General features: G+C 44.8%; 1 protein-coding gene across 5 annotated transcripts in view; it reads left to right on the forward strand.

The window, feature by feature from the left end:
- Nucleotides 1-21,586, forward strand: part of ARID3A (AT-rich interaction domain 3A) — a 143,052-nt gene that overhangs the window by 79,718 nt on the left and 41,748 nt on the right. For all 5 annotated transcript variants that reach the window (XR_004540306.1, XM_033954283.1, XM_033954280.1 and 2 more), the window contains exons 4-6: nt 2,976-3,048; nt 9,449-9,632; nt 12,715-12,965. Coding sequence is in view for 4 of the 5 variants with exons in the window: in XM_033954283.1 (XP_033810174.1) it covers nt 2,976-3,048; nt 9,449-9,632; nt 12,715-12,965 (508 nt within the window). In the remaining variant the exon portion in view is untranslated. The remainder of the gene's footprint in view (nt 1-2,975; nt 3,049-9,448; nt 9,633-12,714; nt 12,966-21,586) is intronic.

Raw genomic sequence — 21,586 nt, forward strand, 5'->3', positions numbered from 1 at the left:
CTGACGTCGGAGAGGACGTTCTGGGCCAGCCAATCGCTGCCTGGCTGGCCCAGAACATCCTCTCTGAAGTCAGAATTGACATCGGAAAGAAGACTTTGTGTCGGCTTTAGCAGTAGCAGGGCGGTAAGATAGTATCAGACCGGGGGAAAGGAAGGAGGGAGGATTTTTTTTTTTTTTTTTGCGGGGTAGGGAGGGAAGGAGGTAGACAGGCAAGCAGGCTGGCTTTGGCCAGGGGGGAGGGAGAGAGGTAGACAGGCAGGCTGGCTTTGGCCAGGGATGTAGACAGGCAGGCAGGCAGGCTAGTTTCTGGGGTGGGGGTGGGACAAAGTCTGGAAGGCAGTGAGAGGGACATAGGAAGGAGGCACTGGGGGCACTAAAGACATGGGAAGGATGCACTGGGGGCACTAAAGACAGGAAGGGCACTAAGGACATGGGAAGGAGGCACTGGGGGCAATAAAGGCATGGGAAGGAGGCAATGGGGGCACTAAAGACATAGGAAGGGGCACTAAGGACTTGGGAAGGAGGCACTGGGGGCACTAAGGACATGGAAGGGGCACTAAGGACATGGGAAGGAGGCACCGGGGGCACTAAGGACATAGGAAGGAAAGAGGGAGGGAATAGAAAGGGACAATGCTTGGGCCTGAGTGCAGAAAGAAAGGATACGCAACCAGACTCATGAAATCACCAGACAGCAAAGGTAGGAAAAATGATTTTATTTTCAATTTAGTGATCAAAATATGTCAGTTTTGAGAATTTATATCTGTTGTCTATATTTTACACTATATTTGTCTATTTTTCTATAGTTACTGAGGTGATTGAGCTCATGGAGATGGGGTGGAAACGGGGTTTTTAAATTTTAGTCCTAGTAGTTTGCCGGTCCACAAAATAATTCTTTTATTTCTGCCGGTCCACAGGTGTAAAAAGGTTTGAAAACACCCTGGAGTGATATAGAAGCATTACAATATTCTTTATTTTATTCACCACTTCTTTCCTAATGATTCCAAACATTTTACATTACATTACATTAGTGATTTCTATTCCGCTTGTGCCTTGCGGTTCTAAGCGGATTACATTAGAAGATGGCTGGTCATTTCCAGGCGATGACAATACAATTCTTTACATTACTTTACAAACTTTGCATACCTAACTTTATGCAAGGTTTGTAAAGTAATGTAAAGAATTGTATTGTCATCGCCTGGAAATGACCAGCTGTCTGGTGATTTTATTTTCTTGGCCAGTGCTGCACATTGAGCAGAGGATTTCAAAGTATTGTCAATGATGAGACTTGGAGCCGTTTCACAAGTGGCGACTGCTAATGTGGAACCTTGTTATCATGTAGTTTTACTTCAGGTTCCTCTTCCCTTCATGCAGCTCCTTGCATTGTTCATATTAAATTTCAGCTGCCAAAGTGAAAGTACGCACATGCTTTCAGTTTGATGCAAAATCTTTGCATAAAAGGAACCTGTGGACTTTGTTCTCCTGGAAATAGCTGATGAAGCTCATTTTGAAACTGGTTTTTCTCCCCTTATTTTATGACTGGGAGGATGAAATGCTAAGAAAATAATCCACACTGGAGCCCTGTAGGAGGTTCACTATGGCTCCTGGATGAGAACCATCTGGGAAGCGATGAGACAGCTCTGCTTGTGCATTGTAAACAGAAAACATCTTTCTGTTCTGTTCAGCAAGTGAAAACTACCCCTACCTCCCCCGCTTCCCAGTTTCCCAATCCATCCTGTCTCTGGAGTGTTGGAATGTGTTCTGCAGTTAAGCCCTGAGGTGTGGCACATACAGGAGCCATGGGAAACCACATCCATCATTCTGTCAGTATTTCTAAACTTCCGGTCTGGTCTGGGGTGCTCTTTACTGAAGACGAATAATACAAACTTCGAAGTGCTGCCTGCCTTCCTTCCTTTCTTCCCCCTACGCACTCCATCATGAGTCCCCTCCTTGCTGATAAGCTGTGAACTGTGAACATTTAGAAAGTGGTTTGCAGTGTAGCTTATGCAACATGTCTTGAAAGCATGAATTCTAGTCTGTACATGATCTGGCAGCTGTTGTTTCACTTGGACAGGGTGAGATTCCCATAAACTGATTCTCAAAACCTACCGCCAATAGTAAGGCCAATTAACGCAGGAATAGCATGCATAGAAAATCTGCATGGAATGCTTAGATCTTTAGGGCAAAAAATGTGCACGCAGAGGATGAACGCAATTTTGTTTTGTTTTAGAATTGTAAACAAAGACCTACTTGATGGAAAAGGGAAAAGGTGGCATAATAAATTCACACACAAAGATATAGGGGAGCTTCTTTCTTCTAAGGTGATAATTATATATACTGTATCTCAAACACGAATCGCCTAAATGCGTCAAATGGTCACACAAATGGTGACCCTGGGCTTCAAAGTGAACGCTCAGACCCATAACTGAAACGCTAGTGAAAAATCACAGAGCCAGTTATTGTAGAGACCATCGCAGCTTAAGATACTGTTAAGTTGTTGGCTGCCATACTCTTTCCGACCCCCCAACCCGGGTTTCGTGGTTGGCTTCTTCAGGAGGGGACATGGGATGCAAAAACTCCTCCACCCAGCTAATGGACAACTCTGGCGCCAGAGTGCCTGGCTTGAAGGCGACGGGGGAGGGGGGGGGCAGTCAGGGAGTGACTCAGTTGGTGGCAGGAGCGAGTTGGCATCCCTCCTGCCATATTCATGCGGGTGGGGAGGGCTAGTTCTGCGAATGTGTTTGAGTCGCTCTCACTGCAGTCAATTGGACAGCAGAGTCAGGGATTATGAGGAACATCCACATGAATCATTTATTTCATGCCAACCTTTTAATGCATCTACAGCTCTTTCTGAATCGGCCAAAATATCGGATCGGTGCAGACCCACACAGTCTTACCGATCCACTTAGTACATCTATCTCTCTTTGTATTGCTTGTCCTGATGCTTGTCTTGTTCCTGTTTTTTTTTCCTTATGCAGTTATATGAGCTAGACGTTGACCCTAAGAGGAAGGAGTTCTTGGATGACCTTTTCAGTTTCATGCAAAAAAGAGGTGAGTGTCCTGTTGTTTGTCAGTACTCATCTAGTGGGCATTGTTCTTTCTGCCTCTGCCTGTTTGGTCGGGGGGGGGGGGGGTACCCAGTCTCTAAACTGTTTTGGCTGCAGTGAAAATGCATTACTTGAAATGAACAGCATTGAGAAGTAGCCTAATGGTTAGAGCTGCTGCCTGGCACCCTGAGGTCATGAGTTCAATCCCAGCCTGTTTCTTGTGACTCTAGGCAAGTCACTTAACTTCCCCAGGTACCAGTTGGACTATGAGCCTGCCAGGACAGATAGGGAAAATACCTACAAGTACCTGATTATTACTCAATGTATTGTAAACTGCTTTGGGTGAATCTTTTCATGAAAAAGATGGTTAACAAATCTAAAATAATAAATATTGCCTTGGGTACAAACTTAGATTGAACCCCCTGGGGACAAGAAAATAAATACATGACCTGAATGTAATGCACCATGAATTACCCATGTTTCATTAGACTTTTTTGTTAGCTTAGAAACACATGAGCGGACGAGCTGCAACTACCTATTTATGTTCCTATGCTGTGACCTTGTGTTAGTGCTGGGAAGGGCAAGTGGATGTGTGCATACATTTCAGACTGAAGTATGTGCAGCTTTTTTTTCTGAGATGGATTATACACTGATAGTAATAATTTTATTTCTTATATACCGCCCAACCAGAAGTTCCGGGCAGTTCACAAGAGAACTGAGGCATATCAATGAAGATGCAAGATACAGTAGAAATCAGTAGCATACAGTGCTATACAATACAACATGATACAAAGCAAAGTCATCGTATAAATTTACCAAACAGATAGGTTTTCAGTGATTTTCTAAATTCATAGTAAGATTGGGAGCTTGGGCAATCGGAGAACACATCCAAGAGTTCATTCTCCCCACTTGAAAGGCTAGAATTTTGTCTAAAAAACTATTAAAACGTCAGGTTTTCAGAGTAGGGTGCATGAACATGCCCGAGTTTCTTGTGTTCTTGCTTGATGCAAATAAATTTAATTGGGAGGATAAGTATGATGGTAGTAATCCAAAGAGTGCTTTATAACAAAAGCAGCTGAATTTAAAAATGACTCTAGCTTCAAAAGGGAGCCAATGGAGCTGCATGTAAAAAGGGCTTATATGGTCAAACTTTTTCAGTCCAAACTCCAAAGATCAAACGTACAGCAGCATTTTGAACCAGGTGAAGTCTTTGCAGTGTTTTCTTGGTTGACCCTAGATATGTGATATTGCAATAATCTAAGGTGGATAGGATGGTGGATTGAACTAGTATTCTAAAGCAATGTTCTTCAACCTTTTGACACCTATGGACCGGCGGAAATGAAATAATTATTTTATGGACTGGCACCGGTCTGCGGACCGGCAGTTGAAGAACACTGGGCTAAGTCATGAGTCAGACCCCGCCCTCATAATAGTACTAATTGTAACACTATTTTTTCCATTCATTTTTCATATATACACACACACAATATAATCGTATTAACAACACATAATGGTAAACTACAAAATTAAACTACACAAAGCGCACTGTATGCTTCTCAATATTCATTCCTACCAGAACACAGATAACCCCATGCAAATACAGGACCAAAAACTAAAAGTACTAATATATACAAACAAATCCTAAGGTGCAAAACTCTGCATGCAGTACAACCCCAAAAGGGAAAAAACAAATGCATTTCTTCCGGAACAGACAGCAGATGTAAATCAATCACTAAATTAAAAAATAAAATCATTCCCCTTACTGTTGTTGTTTCCCTCCCTCCATGCTGTGCCTTGCCTTCTGGCCTGCCCCCCGGTGTTGTCTTCGGGCCAGCTCCCTCTTCCTCAGTGCTGCAGTGCACAAAGCCGTGGGCAGCGGCTCCTCGCGCGTCCCGCGCTTCATCTGTAAGCCTTCCCTCTGATGTTGTAACAACAGAGAGAAGGCTTCCGGTTCAGGCGTAGGACACACGAAGGATCCTCTGCCCATGGCTTTGTGCACTGCAGCACTGAAGAAGAAAGAGCCAACCCGAAGACAACGCCGCATCAATCGCACCGTGGACCATCGGCTGAAGAGCACTGTCTGGGGCCCGATGCACAAGCCGGCCCTGAGGACCGGCACCGGTCCATGGACCGGTGGTTGAAGAACACTGTTCTAAAGGACACAAGATCTTTTTCTTTCTCATTATAGTGGGCCTGTGTTCTGTCCCTGCAGCACTTAGAGACTGGCCCCACTGTAGGGAGCCTTAATATCTTATTAGGACAGCCATTCCTAACCTAGTCTTCAGGGCACACCTAGTCCCATCAGAATTTCAGAATACCCACAATTAATATGCATGATAGAGATTTGTATGCATTGTCTCAGTTGCATGCAAATGGCTGCATTAGGGCCATGTTCAAAGTATTTCCACAGAGAAGGCGCCCCAAATCCCAGCCCTAGCTAAACTCAAACTCTAAAATATGCTACCTACATTCCTGTGCTAGGTCCGCTGAATGGCTGTGGCACAAATCCTGTACTCATCCTGACTTCATTCATTTCAAATTTCTCCTGACCTTCCAATCTGCTCTCTCACTTGCCAAACAAGATTACTATACCCACCTGACTGACTGTCAGCTCCAAACCTCACCACCACTTTGCCACACTGAACTGCTTACTTAAGGTCCTCCCACCTCTAATCCCTCCATCACTCTCCCCCCAGACTGTGGGTTCACTTTGAGTTCTCAACAAAATCACCTCCCCCACAGCCCATTCTACCAATCCCCTCGTTCTTTGCCACCTTATCTTCCTTTCCTGAAATTACTGAGGAGGAAACTGCACATTTTCTTTCCTCATCCAAACTCAACACCTGTTCCTCTAATCTTATCCCCACCCATCTACTTACCGCTATATATTTATGTTCAATTTGATATACAAAATGCAAAACCAGAAGTGGATCTTATTAGTGTTGAAACATTTTTATTGAAATTTTGCAAAACAAAACATATGCAAATGACAACACAAACCAAGTACCCCAATCCTCCCCCCCCCTCCGAACTCCCACTTCCAACAAAATAGAGGGACTAGCCCTGGACCTGCGCAACCACCAGGCCAAAACAAACCGGGAATCTGTACTCTGATAATTCCCACACTCGAGAAGAGCAGACCCAAGACCAACTCCCCCTCCCCCCTAGACCACCCTACTCCCCATTCCACAAGAACTACAGACCCCTCCAACCCCCATCCCACAAACAAGCAAAGATCCAACTCCCCCTCCTGCATACCACCCCACATAACTGGGAAATAGATCTATACCCTCCCCAAAGCCCACCATCCAGACTACCCCCTTCCCTCCTCACACCTCACCCAAAACATTCAAAAGAAGACTTCGACCCTTGTGATGCAACTGCTGAATATACGGGTCCCAAATTTTTTAAAAATGCTGCCTCTTTTTATGAGACCCCGTCGCATCTCTGGCTTCCCAACAGGCCAATTGATGCACATCCACACGCCATTGCCAAAACCCAGGAGGCACTGCAAAAGTCCAGCATTTCAAAATGCCCTTCCAGCCACCAGACTGAGCTTCCGACACAAAAGTCGGCGCGCTCCTCCCAACATCCCAAAGGCCCCAGGAAGATCTAACACCAATTGTTCAGGGGAACCAGCCAGAGCAAGATGGAGCACACTACACATGTAATGCAGGACCTCTCGCCAATAAAACTGAATAAGGCTACACCCCCCACATCATATGCCCAAAAGTCCCTTCCCCCGTCCCATATTTAGGGCACATCATAGTGTTAAATATGCACGTTAGAGAATCCTATAATAGCACTCCTGCAAGACCACACTTTGGGTCAATAAGAGAACTCCCCTAAGTTGATCCAAAATGTTCCAAGCCTGCAAAGGTATGTGCAAATCAGTCTCCCAACCCCTCCGATAACTACCCAACTCTTTACAGGGCTCCACTCATGCCAAACGGTGAGAGATCAGGGAGACCGAAAGTTCCTCCCCAGACTCCATGTCAAAGAAATGCCGCAATCTAGAGCCCATATGTGTGCCCAATCAGTCATGATCTAAAGTTGCCCAAAAATGCTTCAACTGATGATAAGCAAATCTATTTCCCCATTTATCTCCCACCTGGCTCAGCAACGCATCATATCCTATCAAGTCATCCTCTGGCGTCATGACATGCTCCAACTTCCAAATCCCCTCCTGTTCCCAAACAACAAAAGCCACATTATCATTCCCCGGAGAAAAAGGAGAATGCCCGCACAGCGGGATCTGGTTAGTGACCACCGGATCGCCATCCAAATGGTACACCAACCAGATCCATGCCTCCCGCAGGGATCTCACCAACAAGCTGGTACTCAAACGAACAGGGAGCTGTCCACGCTGCAAATGTAACAATAAAAAAAGAAGAGCCGGAGCGTAATAAGCCTTCTCCATCTGCACCAGGGTAAACTTAAAAGACCCCAACAGCCAATCCCCTAAGTGCTTCAATAGGCAAGCATAATTATAACGTTGTAGATCAGGCAAGCCTAATTCCCCCACTCCTCCCAACCCCCCTGCAAACACACAAGCGACAACTTAGCTTTCTTGCGTGCCCAAATACAACTTAGAAAACAAGCCTTGCACTCGACACAGATCCCGCCGAAGAAGACGTACGGGGAGAGTCTGAAACAAATAAAGCCATCTCGGCAAAATCATCATCCAAAGCAACTGAATCCTCCCAGACAAAGACAGAGGCAACGAGTGCCAACTCTCCAGCCAGCTACGCATAGTCTGCAGTAAACGAGGGATATTCAATTTATACAACCCACTGACATCCATAGCTATCCACACCCCTAGATAATGGAAGGACCCCTTAGCCCACCGTAAAGGAAACTGAGTCCCCCACCCCTCCTGAATATCCATTGATGAGGCCAACGCTTCAGACTTAGACAAATTAAGCCGCAAGCCAGCGTAATCCCTATATTCTCTCAAAAGGTCCAATAAGACTGGCAATGAACGTTCAGGGTCCACAAGATGCACCAATAAATCATCAGCGTAAGCCGCCAGCTTAAACTGATGAGTCCCTACCTGAAACCCCGCCACCGTAGGCATCGCATACACATCCCGAATCAAGGGGTCAAGAGTCAATTCAAAGAGGAGTGGCGACATCGGACAGCCCTGTCTCGTCCCACAAAAGATGGGAAAAAGACCGGACTCCAAACCATTAACCAATATACAAGCCTGTGTCAACGCATAGAGTGCTCGCACTGCTGAAACAACAAAAACCACCTGCTGAAACAACAAAAACCACCAAAGCCATACTCCTCCAACGTAGCAAATAAAAAATCCCACCGTACCCGGTCAAAAGCCTTTTCCGCATCAAAACTCACCAAAATGGACTGTTGGTTCTAGGAAGCCCGCAATTCCAAAGAGAGCAATAATTTGCCTATATTCCAAGCGATTGACCGACCTTTCACAAACCCGACTTGTGACTTGTGCAAAATGTGGGCATGGCGTCATTGACGGAATATGAGGTGTGCAACAAAGTTCTAAGCTGTTTGAATGGGAGATGGTTTAGCAGAAGGCCAATGAGAAGCAGGCTGCTTTAGTCTAGGCGAGAAGTAATGAGGGTCTTGGCAGTGCACTCAGAAATGAAGAGTGATTTTAGCAATATTGTAGAGAAAGAAACAACGGGTTTTGGCAGTGTGTTGGATATGTGAAGAGAAAGAGAGAGATGAGAAAGATTGCCCCAAGGTTGTGAACCAACAAAACAGGGAGGATGAGGGGGAGGGGGTGTTCCCAAAAATAGAGAACAGGTGAAAAGGAGAGACAGGTTTAGGTGTAAAGATAAGGAGCTCAGTCTTGTCCACATTACCCCTCTCCTCAAGTCACTTCATTGGTTCTGTATCCTTTTGCGCATACAGTTAAGACTTCTCTTACTGACCTACAAGCGTATTCACTCTGCAGCTCCTCAGTATCTCTCCTCTCTCCCCACACAACCCCCAGGCACTCCACTCATTGGATAAGTATCTCTCATCTGTACCATTCTTTTCTACAGTCAACTCCAGACTCTATCCCTTCTACCTTGCTGCACCATATACTTGGAGCAAACTGCCTGACTCGATAACATCAGGCTCCATCTCTGGCAGTATTCAAATCCAGGCTCAAAACTGACTTTTTTGGAAATACTTTTGGTTCCAAACTCCAACCCACCTTCTAGCACTAATATCTATCTTACCATTCCCTCTGTAATTCCCCCAACGGAGCACTGCGTATTGATGCACCTTCTTGTCCAGTTTGTCTGTTGTGACTAGATTGTAAGCTCGTTTGAGCCAGGGACTGGCTTTTCTGTGTTTTCATGTACAGTGCTTCGTATGTCTAGTATCGCTATAGAAGTGATTAGTAGAGGTTTTTATTTATTTTTCTCTTCTCTCCACAGGGACCCCAGTAAATCGGATTCCCATCATGGCTAAGCAGGTGTTGGACCTGTATATGCTGTATGTACTGGTCACTGAGAAGGGTGGTCTGGTGGAAGTGATAAACAAGAAACTCTGGAGGGAAATCACAAAAGGACTCAACTTGCCTACCTCAATCACCAGTGCAGCATTTACTCTTCGCACTCAGTAGGTGCCTCCAGCCACCAGTGCAGCATTTTACCCGTCAGGCTTATATTTTTATTTTTAATCAAATTTGTATTACAGTTACACATCAGGCAACAAGAATACAACAGAAGCACATATCTGCCTGCATAGCTGCAATACAGAGCTGTTACCTCCAGTTCTCCCAGCAGAAGCTCGGTGCCCACTGGGTCTTCATGTTTATTAATGTACCTCTGTCCTTAGTTTTCATACTCAATAGGTGCCTTGGTCTCTGGTGCAGAGTTTTCACTTTCTGCTTGGTCAGATGTAATAAAGCCCATCTCATAACTTTATCGGGACCATATTCTGTATGGCATTAGGTGTACATTTCTTCTAGCATCTTCTCTTTGAGGGCCTCATGAAGAATGGAGCATGGTTCCTTCTAGAAGGAAAGGTTCTTTCAGCTCTTAATTGCATGTAATCTAGGAATTGCTTTGTGATTGGTGGGGCTGGGGTAAGAAGTAGCTCAGCATTCTTAAGTTGTTTGGGACAAGTTAGAAGGTGCACATTTAGCAATGTGACAAAATGCTTCCTCCGGTTGTAAACTTATGCATGTCTGAGGACCTGGTGTGGAAAAGAACACGAGAGCGTGTCTCATTAGGATGATAGGGCTATATGAGGTATGTTTCTTAGTGCCCACATATATGGACAGTCAGATGGTGCCTATTGAGGAGGTTCCATCTGTTGCTTGGGCAAAATACACCTAACTCTTATTTGGTAAAGGCCCATAGGGGATAAAGTGTATTTCTGCATGTAAATAATGTTTTTTATGTAGAAACTGGCTGTTAAGCAGTAGTGCACAGATATGCATGCATTGCAAGATTGCATCTGCTTTTATATAACTTTTGCACCTAGGTGTTCCTGGAAATATAATTTGGGCTGAGCTGGGGTAGAATTGCAACGTATGCAGGTGTTTTATAAAATGTGTGTATGCACATTTACATCTTCAAAGTAGGTGCAATGTTATGCGAGAGCATCAGGCACTACTGAGGATCATTGAGTTTGTTGTATTAATACAATGAGATGATACTTTGTATAGTATCAATGCTATTAATTTGCACTTAGTCAAGGGAGAAAAAGCCTCAGTAACCAAGTTTCCAAGTTTATTTGATATACCGGCTATCAAAAAAAAGTTTTTAGATGGCTTACAATCAATAAAAAGCATTAAAACAAAAATATAGTACAAGCAATTAAAATTTACAAAAAGAAGGGGAATATAAGACCCTGGGGGACTAACATGATGAGAAGGAAGGAACAAGTGGTAGTAAAAAAATACATCGAGATAAAAAAAATAAAATAATGGAGAGAGAGGGAGGAGACGATTGTAAAAGTCACTTCCATAAATTTGGGTACAATCTCGTTCATTGGCAAAAAAAAAAACCTCCCTTTGTTATTTTCTATTATATGCACCCTCAGTTTCGATGAAAAACTTAGCTAAGTGCTGTTATACTGTTTTTTCATTGAAACTGCATATATAAATTAAGTCCTCCAGTGAGGTTACTGAGGCTTTTTCTCCCTTGACTAAGTGCAAATTAATAGCATTGATAGTATACAACGTGAATATCATATATGTGTTTTTTTCCAATTTTCACACTTTGAGCCATCTTTTATGTTTGTTATTTAAAAATAAAATCTCATTTTATTAAGTCCCTTAAGCCCCATCTAGAACTTTAATTAGGTGTTCTGTTTATAAACTTAGCCCTGGAATGCGAAAAAGGCATTTAGAAATAAAGCCCTGTAGGTATTTTAATGACAGGGGCAGGTAAGTATAAGTTATCTTATAACGAGGAATAAACATGGCCACTTCAGGCTGTTAACTATCTGATGTAGCTTTCTTTCTACCCAGCCCTGGTCACTAATAGTTTGCAGTAATAGGATTGGACAATGACTATATCATACTGTTTCTCTGCTTACATTGTCGGATCTGGCACTGGATTCTTGGTACCAAACCATGGGTAAATAAGCATAAAGAAAACAAACCAAGAAGGTGACTGATTGGTACTCGATCTCCTTTATTAGATAATATGACACTGACTCGATATGATCTAGCTTTGTTTAATTTTCTAAGGTTTTTGCAGCTCTGCCTACAATACTTTCTGTGGGTCATAAAGCTGGCAAAAGCACTCTTGAACAACTGTTGTCAATATCATCATCCCTTTGCAATCAGGCAAATAACAAGTCTTTTTAAAGAAAACCCACCTTTTTGATATAGCTTTCAAACCTTAACCCTGCTCCTCTGCCCTCCAACCCAGCCAGCTGATTAACCATTCCCCGTAATTGTATCCATGACATCCTGTTTGTCTGTCTTGCTTGTTTAGATTGTAAACTCTTTCGAGCAGGGACTGTTTTCTTACTTTTTGTGACTCTGTACAGTGCTGCTTGCGTCTGTTAGCGCTATAGAAATAATTAGTAATAGTAGTAGAAGAAAATTTTCACAAGACTGTGCACCATCAAGTAATTCTCTCTTCTCAGTTCAAATAATCAGACTCCTGAGGCAGGCCCTTTTGGGCCGAAACACGATTGTGTCGAGTCTGTGTCATATTAGATGCCTTTACTATGCAAGCTATGGAATTATTTTTTAGACAAGATTTCTGAGGGTTGTTTGTATGTTTATTGTAACTTGTTTTTGTTTTAAAATTATGCATGTAAATTACGTAAACCATTTAGTTTTAAATGGTATAGACATTTTTTTTAAATAAATAAAAATATTATCTAATAAAGGAGATGAGCACCAACCAGTCATGTTCTTGATTTGTTTTCTTTATGCTTATTTTCCCACGGTTTGGTACAAAGAATCCAGTGCCGGATCCAGACCTTCTTGGTTTGTTTTCTTGTCTTCCACGATTCAGGAAAGAGGTATCTCCTGTTTTCTTTGAGAAATAAGCATAAAGCCATGCAGCATACAAAGATATCTTTCCATTTGGCTCTGTGCATTCTCAGATATAGGAGAGCCTGGACTATGACCTGGAAATAGAGCTGAGATGAGCAGCACAGAATTCCTTCATATGGACAAGGTCCAAGAATATATGGGTGAGACTAACAGAACTGCCTTTTCTTTGCTTGACAGATACATGAAGTACTTATACCCCTTTGAATGTGAGAAGAGAGGGCTGAGCAATCCTAATGAGCTGCAGGTCGCCATAGATAGCAACAGGAGAGAGGGGCGCAGGCAAGGCTTTGGAGGTGCACTCTTCACCTACTCCCCCAGCGGGACACCTAGTATGCTCTCATCCCCTAAATTACAAATGCCAGCTCTGGGACTGACTACGGCCACTACGAATGGAAGTTCCTTTGCGCCTGGCCAGAAAATAAAGAAAGGTAATATGAGGCTGACCCTGCAGGAGGGGGAGCATGCTATACCTGACAAAAACATCTCCATTTAGCAAAGAGTTAAAGCTTGGAAGGAGCTGAGGGAATGACGGTGCCATCATGCCCTCTCTTCCTACCTTTACATCCTAAGGAAGTGTTGCTTCTATGCATTTCCCTTCCCAGCCCTGCAGGCCCCTCCTCTCTATTTGAACAAGGGAGTGGAAGAGTAACTTAATGGTTAGTGCAGTGGGCTACAAACTTAGGGAACTGGATTCAGTTCCCAGTGCTGTTCCTTGTAATCCTGAACCCTTGTTATTGTGAACCCATTAGGAACAGAGAAAGTACCTGCATACAGTGGTGTGCAAAAGTCCTGCATCACTTGACTTGTTTGATGCATTTTAAGCTATATAACCATTTGTTATGTATTATCTTATTTAATTTTCCATTCTACTATCATATGTTTAGTTAACTGTATATGTATATTTGATAAAGATGTGCCTTTAAATAAATTTTCAGTCCAGAGAAATGTTGTTGAACATTGGCAATGATAATGTATTGTGCTCATATAGCTGTATGATATTAAATTGTAGTAGCAGATTCTATTATATTACTATTAGCTTTACTTTTATTTCTATAGTTAGCACTGAACAGGGTTGTTTATCCTGTCTACTGCTTGGCCAGCCTTTGCTCTTGCAGACAAGCTGACACCTTTCGGGCATAGAGTGGACCAGCTTCACCAGATGCTCGCAGGTGATAATCCTGTTCCAAGCTTCGTTGTTATTTGTTATTTTTTTTTTATATTTCCAATGACAGCTTGTGCCACAGGTTCTCAACTGGATTGAGATCTGGTGACTGAGCAGGCCAATCAATTGTCTTCACTCCCTTCTTTCTCATCCATTTGAGTACAGTTTTTGTTCGATGGCATGGTGCATTATCATCTTGAAAGAAGGCAACATGGGTTTCTGCGGGATTTCAATGTACTTCACTGCATTCATCATATTCACCATGCTCTCTACAATATGAAAGCCGACCAACACCACTTGCCGCCATACATCCCCACATCTTTGTAGGATGCTTAACTGACAGGTTAAGGCATTCATGCTTGAATTCTCCTGGATATCTGTGCACATACGTTCTGCACTGATCACCCAAGATGCAGAAAGTGCTCTCATCACAAAATAACACCACCTTCGACATTTCCTTTGTCCACTTACCGTATTGCACAGCCCATGCCATTCTTCGCTTTCTTTGCTGCATAGTCTATAGCTTTATAACCTCTCAAACCAAATTCCAGGAACCTACATCTTACTGTGCTTGTACTAACCATGGTTGAGCACTTGTCCTGCCACTCTCTCAGCAACGGAGGTGATATCCACCTCCTATTGCCAAGAGATGTGTGTCTCGACACTCAATCTTGTCTGTAACTTGTCTTTCTTGGTCAACCTGAACACTGTCTACCTTAAGACAGTGTTCTTGTGTTCCTCCTGTCTCCTTCTTCTTCTGAAGCACCCTGATCACTGTACTTTGATTGCATCCCATCCTTTGTGCAGTCTGCCTGCTGGAATACCCTCTTCACCAAGAACCACTATTTGAACCTGGTTTTCCTCCGACAAGAACTTAAATTTGAACTTCATTGTTATTCATGATGTTGGTCAATCAGTTTGAATGATACCAGTTGCAGGAATCCCAGAAATTTATACTTCCCACCATGTAGTGAAGTTTAATGCTGATTGGCTGCAAAAAATCACTTCTGATTTGCTGTAAATGCTGCACTGCTAATTGGTAAATTTCAATTCAGTTTTCACACAAACTCCTTATTATCCCAGGACAAGCAGGCAGCTATTCTTGACTGATGGGTGACGGCACCGACGGAGCCCCGGTACGGACAATTTTAGAGTGATTGCACTCTAAGAACTTTTTAGAAAGTTCTAGCTCGGCCGCACCGCGCACGCGCGAGTGCCTTCCCGCCCGACAGAGGCGCGCGGTCCCTCAGTTTCTTAGTTTCCGCGGAGCTAAGAAGACGCGTTTTCAACGGCTGTTGAAAATTTTTTCATACTTGCCTTCCCGCTCGCGTAAACGTTTGGCTAATTTGCCTTTTTTCTTTCTTTTATTTTGTTTAAAAAAAAAAAATTCTTTCAATTTTTTCTTCAATTTCGGGTTTCCCCGGCGGGGCCTTCTGCCACCATCGAAGCCTCGGCCTTCGATTTGGCGGAAGCCGTTTTTCCTTTCATGCCCCCTCAACCGGGTTTTAAAAAGTGCCAGCGGTGTGCTAGGCCTATATCTCTCACGGACCCACACAACTGGTGTTTACAGTGTTTGGGTCCTGAGCATCAGGCCTCCTCTTGCACCCGCTGTGCTACTTTGAAAAAACGAACTTTAAAAAATCGCTTAATTCAACAGCGATTGTTGTTCGGTGCCGAGATGTCCGACCCCGTTCCTTCGACTCCGGCTTCGGCACCGATTCAGTCGGCACCCTCGTCTTCGACGCCGCGTGATTCCACACCGGCATCCCAACAGTCAGGTAAGCCGGCTAAGAAGCCTTCCCCGCTGGAACGTCTTCCGGCCTCGAGTGCAGTGAGCCCAATCCTGCCGCCGGTTCGACGCCAGCGGAAGCGCTCCGCCCCTATAGAGGTGAGTCCCTCGACATCGGGCTCCTCATCTCCGGGGCGTCGAGCGGCACCGCAGGTACCGCAGAAGAAAAAAGCGGTACCGGTGCCATCCCTCGATGACCGCATTACGGCCATCCTTCAGGTGCAGCTGAAGGAACAATTAGAACGACTCCTTCCTGCCATCATGACACCGAACCTTCCGGTGCCAGTTCGCACCGAGCCATCGGTACCGGTTGTTGAACAACCTGTATCGGTACCGATTGTGGAACCCGTTTTAACCGCTTCCACTGTTTCGGTACCGCTTCACCTAACCTCATCGGTATCGATGCCAGTCCTTGCACCGGAGCCGAGAGCTCACCATCAATCGGTGCAGACTTCGGCACCGGTGCGTCCGATAACTTCTCCGGACACGGTATCGATGAGGTCGGGTAAGTCGATACGCAAAACCCGACACATGCAAACGTCGACACCTGAGTCTCGGGACCATTCTTCCCATGTAAGGGACCCTGATCTGTGGGGAGACTCAGAGGAACCCTTTCTTTCTGAAGGAGAATGTTCCTCAGAGGAGGAGGATTCGGCTGTCCCTGACCCATCCTCCAAACAGGCCACTTCCTCTTTCTCTAGTTTTTTGAAAGAGATGTGTGAGTCCTTGTCCATTCCTTTGGAGGCTGAATCCAAAAAGTCTAAAGCTTTTTTGGATGCCCTTGATTTTGATCAGCCTCCAAAGGAATTTTTGAAACTTCCCCTTCATGACATCCTAAGGGAAACTTTCTATAAGAATTTAGAGACTCCTTTAACTGTCCCAGGGGCCCCACGTAAACTGGATTCTCTATATAAAGTAATTCCCATTCCTGGGTTCGACAAACCTCAACTACCACATGAATCCTTATTTGTCGAATCCACCCTTAAAAAGACTTCAGGAGCCAGTGTATATGCATCTGTCCCTCCTGGCAGAGAAGGAAGGGCCATGGATAAATTTGGTAAGAGGCTCTACCAAAATGCTATGTTAGCTAATAGGGCTAGTAATTATGCTTTTCATTTTTCTTTTTATTTAAAGCATCTCCTTACCACCATGGCTTCTTTCGAGAAATATCTTCCTTCACGAAAGCATTCCGCTTTTCACACATGCTTGTCGTCTCTTCTCCAATTGCGTAAGTTTATGGTGAGATCCATATATGACACTTTTGAACTTACATCCAGAGCGACAGCAATGTCAGTAGCTATGCGTCGTTTGGCCTGGCTTCTGGTATCCGAGCTTGATGTTAACCATCAAGATCGGTTAGCCAATGCCCCATGTCTAGGGGATGAGCTCTTTGGGGATTCCATGGACTCAACCACACAAAAGCTCTCTGCTCATGAGACGCGCTGGGATACCCTGCTCAAAAATAAAAAGAAGCCTCCTCCGCCAAGACCATACAGGCAGCAATCGGCCTATCAACGCCGTTTCACAGCCCGTCCATTGCCTACCACTGCTCAACAACCTAGGCGTCAGAGACAACAGCAACGTCAGCCTCCCAGACAACAGCAACAGCAACAAGCTGTAAAACAACCTCCTCAGCAAAAGTCACAGCCCTTTTGACTTCATTCTCCGCAGTATAGCCAGTATCCCTATTCCTGCTCTCCTGCCTCAACCAATAGGAGGTCGACTTTCTCTGTTCCTCAGCCGGTGGGAAGTAATCTCTTCGGACCAATGGGTCCTCAACATCATCCGCCACGGCTACTCTCTCAACTTTCAGACTCTCCCACCTCAAAGCCTGCCAAAAGAGTCTGCTTTGAACAGTCCTCAATCAGCCCTCCTTATTCAGGAGGTCCAATCCCTCCTCCTTCTGAACGCTATAGAGGAAGTTCCTCTAGATCAAAAGGGGCAGGGATTCTACTCCCGCTACTTTCTAGTTCCCAAAAAGACAGGAGATCTCAGACCCATCCTGGATCTTCGCGATCTCAACATTCATCTGGTAAAAGAAAAATTCAAGATGCTTTCTTTAGCCATCCTTTATCCCCTTCTAAATCAAAACGACTGGCTATGCTCCCTCGATCTCAAAGAGGCTTACACTCACATACCGATCAATGTAACCTCAAGACCATATCTCCGATTCATGATCAATCATTGTCATTACCAGTACAAGGTGCTGCCCTTCGGTCTTGCCTCATCTCCAAGGGTATTCACCAAATGTCTCATTGTGGTGGCGGCTTTTCTACGCTCTCACCACCTGCATGTATTTCCTTACCTGGACGATTGGTTGATCAAAGACACTTCTGCCCAAGCGGTCCTTCTGGCCACCAACCAAACCATCCAGTTTCTACAACTTCTGGGATTCGAGATCAATCTACCCAAATCCCATATCATTCCCACTCAGAGACTTCAATTCATTGGAGCGATCCTGGATACACTCCTCATGAGAGCTTTCCTGCCATCCAATCGTCTTCAGACCCTTCAGTCTCTATGTCATCAGGTACTTCCTCTGCCGTCCATCTCAGCAAGGCAAATGATGGTGCTCTTGGGACACATGGCATCCACAGTTCATGTCACACCTCATGCCCGTCTTCACCTGCGCACTCCTCAATGGACCCTTGCGACTCAGTGGTCCCAAGTGTCGGACCCTTGCTCACGACACATATCTGTGACATCATCTCTTCGTCAGTCTCTGCAATGGTGGTTGGTATCCTCAAATCTATCCAGAGGTCTTCTGTTCCATCAGCCTCCTCATCAACTAGTCATCACCACCGACGCCTCCCTGTATGCATGGGGAGCTCACTTGAACGAGTTCCAGACGCAAGGTCTTTGGTCAGCCCAGGAGAGGAAACATCAAATCAATTTCCTGGAACTCAGAGCGATGTTTTACGCCCTCAAGGCCTTCCAACACCTTCTCTTTCCTCAGGTCCTTCTGTTGTGCACAGACAATCAGGTTGCGATGTACTACATCAACAAACAGGGTGGGACAGGCTCTCGCCTTTTATGCCAGGAAGCCCAGAAGATCTGGACTTGGGCCATAGATCATCATCTCTTCCTGAAAGCTATATACATTCAAGGGAAACAGAATTCCTTAGCAGACAAACTAAGCAGAATTCTCCAACCTCACGAGTGGACACTCGATCCCGTAACTCTGCACTCTATCTTCACTCAATGGGGCACTCCTCAGATAGACCTCTTTGCAGCTCCTCACAATCATCAGCTGCCCCTATTCTGCTCCAGACTTTACTCTCCACACCGTCTAACCGCAGATGCTTTTCTCCTCGACTGGTCGAATCTGTTCCTGTACGCCTTCCCTCCTCTGCCTCTCATGTTGAGAACCTTGTTCAAGCTCAAGAGGGAACGAGCCACCATGATTCTGATTGCTCCGAGGTGGCCCAGGCAACATTGGTTCTCCCTTCTACTTCAACTCAGTTCCAGGGAACCTTTTCTTCTTCCTCTGTTTCCTTCGCTGCTTACGCAACAGCAGGGAACCCTTCTGCATCCCAACCTCCAGTCTCTACACCTGATGGCTTGGTATCTCTCGGGCTGAACTCGACTGATACTCTTTTATCTCAGCCCGTTCGTTCCATTCTGGATGCCTCCAGGAAACCAGCCACTCTACAATGTTACCATCAAAAGTGGACGAGGTTTTCTTCCTGGTGTCTTCTTCATCATCTTGATCCCACTTCCCTAGCGGTGGAGACGTTGTTGGATTATCTTCTTTCTTTGTCTGATTCTGGCCTGAAGTCCTCTTCCATCAGGGTCCACCTCAGTGCCATTGCAGCTTTTCATGAGCCAGTCCATGGAAAACTTCTTTCAGCTCATCCCCTGGTATCCAGGTTCATGCGTGGGCTTTTCAATGTGAAACCACCTCTTAAAGCCCCTCCGGTTATCTGGGATCTCAATGTGGTTCTTTCAGCTTTAATGAAGCCTCCATTTGAACCTTTAGCTACTTCTCCTTTCAAATTTCTCACTTGGAAGGTACTTTTCCTTATTGCTCTTACCTCTGCCAGGAGAGTCAGTGAGCTTCATGCACTGGTTGCAGATCCACCTTTTACGGTCTTTCATCATGACAAGGTGGTTCTGCGTACACATCCAAAGTTTCTCCCCAAGGTTGTCTCGGAATTTCATCTCAACCAATCCATTGTCCTACCGGTATTTTCTACAAAACCTCATTCTCATTCTGGGGAACAAGCTCTGCATACTTTGGATTGTAAAAGGGCTCTTGCTTACTATCTGCAGCGTACGAAACCCCACAGATCAGTTCCCCAACTTTTTCTGTCCTTTGATCCGAACAAATTGGGACGTCCTGTTTCTAAACGCACGTTGTCTAATTGGCTAGCAGCGTGCATTTCTTTCTGTTATGCTCAGACCGGACTGACACTGGAAGGTTCTGTCACGGCCCATCGAGTCAGAGCAATGGCAGCATCTGTAGCTTTCCTCCGTTCCACTCCTATTGAGGAAATCTGCAAAGCTGCTACTTGGTCCTCAGTTCACACTTTTACATCTCATTATTGTCTGGATGCATTCTCCAGAAGGGATGGTCACTTCGGCCAATCTGTATTACAAAATTTGTTTTCTTAATGGCCAACCTTCCCTCCATCCCTCTTTTTGTTAGCTTAGAGGTCACCCATCAGTCAAGAATAGCTGCCTGCTTGTCCTGGGATAAAGCACAGTTACTTACCGTAACAGGTGTTATCCAGGGACAGCAGGCAGATATTCTTGCGTCCCACCCACCTCCCCGGGTTGGCTTCTTAGCTGGCTTATACTAACTGAGGGACCGCGCGCCTCTGTCGGGCGGGAAGGCACTCGCGCGTGCGCGGTGCGGCCGAGCTAGAACTTTCTAAAAAGTTCTTAGAGTGCAATCACTCTAAAATTGTCCGTACCGGGGCTCCGTCGGTGCCGTCACCCATCAGTCAAGAATATCTGCCTGCTGTCCCTGGATAACACCTGTTACGGTAAGTAACTGTGCTTTCCTGCTATCAAAATCATTCTGATCAACCTGATGTAACTGAAGTCACAGTTATCAAGGAAATACCAGAAACTGCATGAAATTACATGGAATTATACTTTTCAGACAAAATTATGTTCAGTTAATAGCTTAAATTATGTTAACTGAGTCTCAAATGACTATTCAAAGTTCACCATGTGATGCAGGACTTTTTGCACACCACTGTATAATATATGTAAACTGCTTTGATTGAATCACAGAAAGGCAGCTTATCATGTTCATGACCCTTACCCTTACAGGCTGATTGTTCTCCGTCTGCCTCTTTCTACCCTGTGTTGGTTCTGACAGACATCTTTTGCCAGCAGGTACTTGCAGGTAAAGAATGACATGGTGACATAATTGTCACCGTCCCCATTCCGGCGGATAACCATGGAAAACCATCCCCATGTCATTCTTTAAGGAGAGATGCAAGAATCAGAGTATGAATGAGCACAACCACTGACTCTCGAGCTTTACATTGAAGAATGCTGGCGTAGAAGGACTAAAGAATGACATAGGATGGTTTACGTGGTTATCTGCAGGGACAGGGATGGTGGCAAATTCTATCACCATGTCATTCTCTACTCACAGGGCACAGGAGAGTCCTAAGGTAGTAAATGACATGGGGACAAAGCCTGTTGGGATGGGGCAGGGATAGGGACAGAGCCCAAAGGAACAGGGACAAACTTTGTCCCCATGTCATTCTCTAAAAACTTGAGACTAGTATCAATATGTAAAAACTTATACATCTTAAAGACAATCGGCAACTGAATTCAGTGATTAAAAAACAACTATAGAAGCTGCTTTTGGATTTCAGTAAAGTACTGTTAAATATCATTTCTGTTACGTCTCTTCCGGATTCCATATGCTAGGTGTTCACATGCTGGACCCTCCCTAGTGGAAGAATTGGTTTCAATTTCTGCAAGCAGTCTGGGCAGAAGTCTTTTGTTGTTGCTCTGCTTCTGTTTCTTATTTTTTCACTTAAAAGTTCGCCTAAACTTTATTTCTCGTGACTTCAGTGCCTTGATACCCCTCCCCGGTGGTCCGCTGTCAGAGAAAAGGACATAGTCTTGTGGAG

Source organism: Geotrypetes seraphini, chromosome 8 (genome assembly GCF_902459505.1).
Source record: "Geotrypetes seraphini chromosome 8, aGeoSer1.1, whole genome shotgun sequence".
NCBI classification, from domain to species: domain Eukaryota; kingdom Metazoa; phylum Chordata; class Amphibia; order Gymnophiona; family Dermophiidae; genus Geotrypetes; species Geotrypetes seraphini.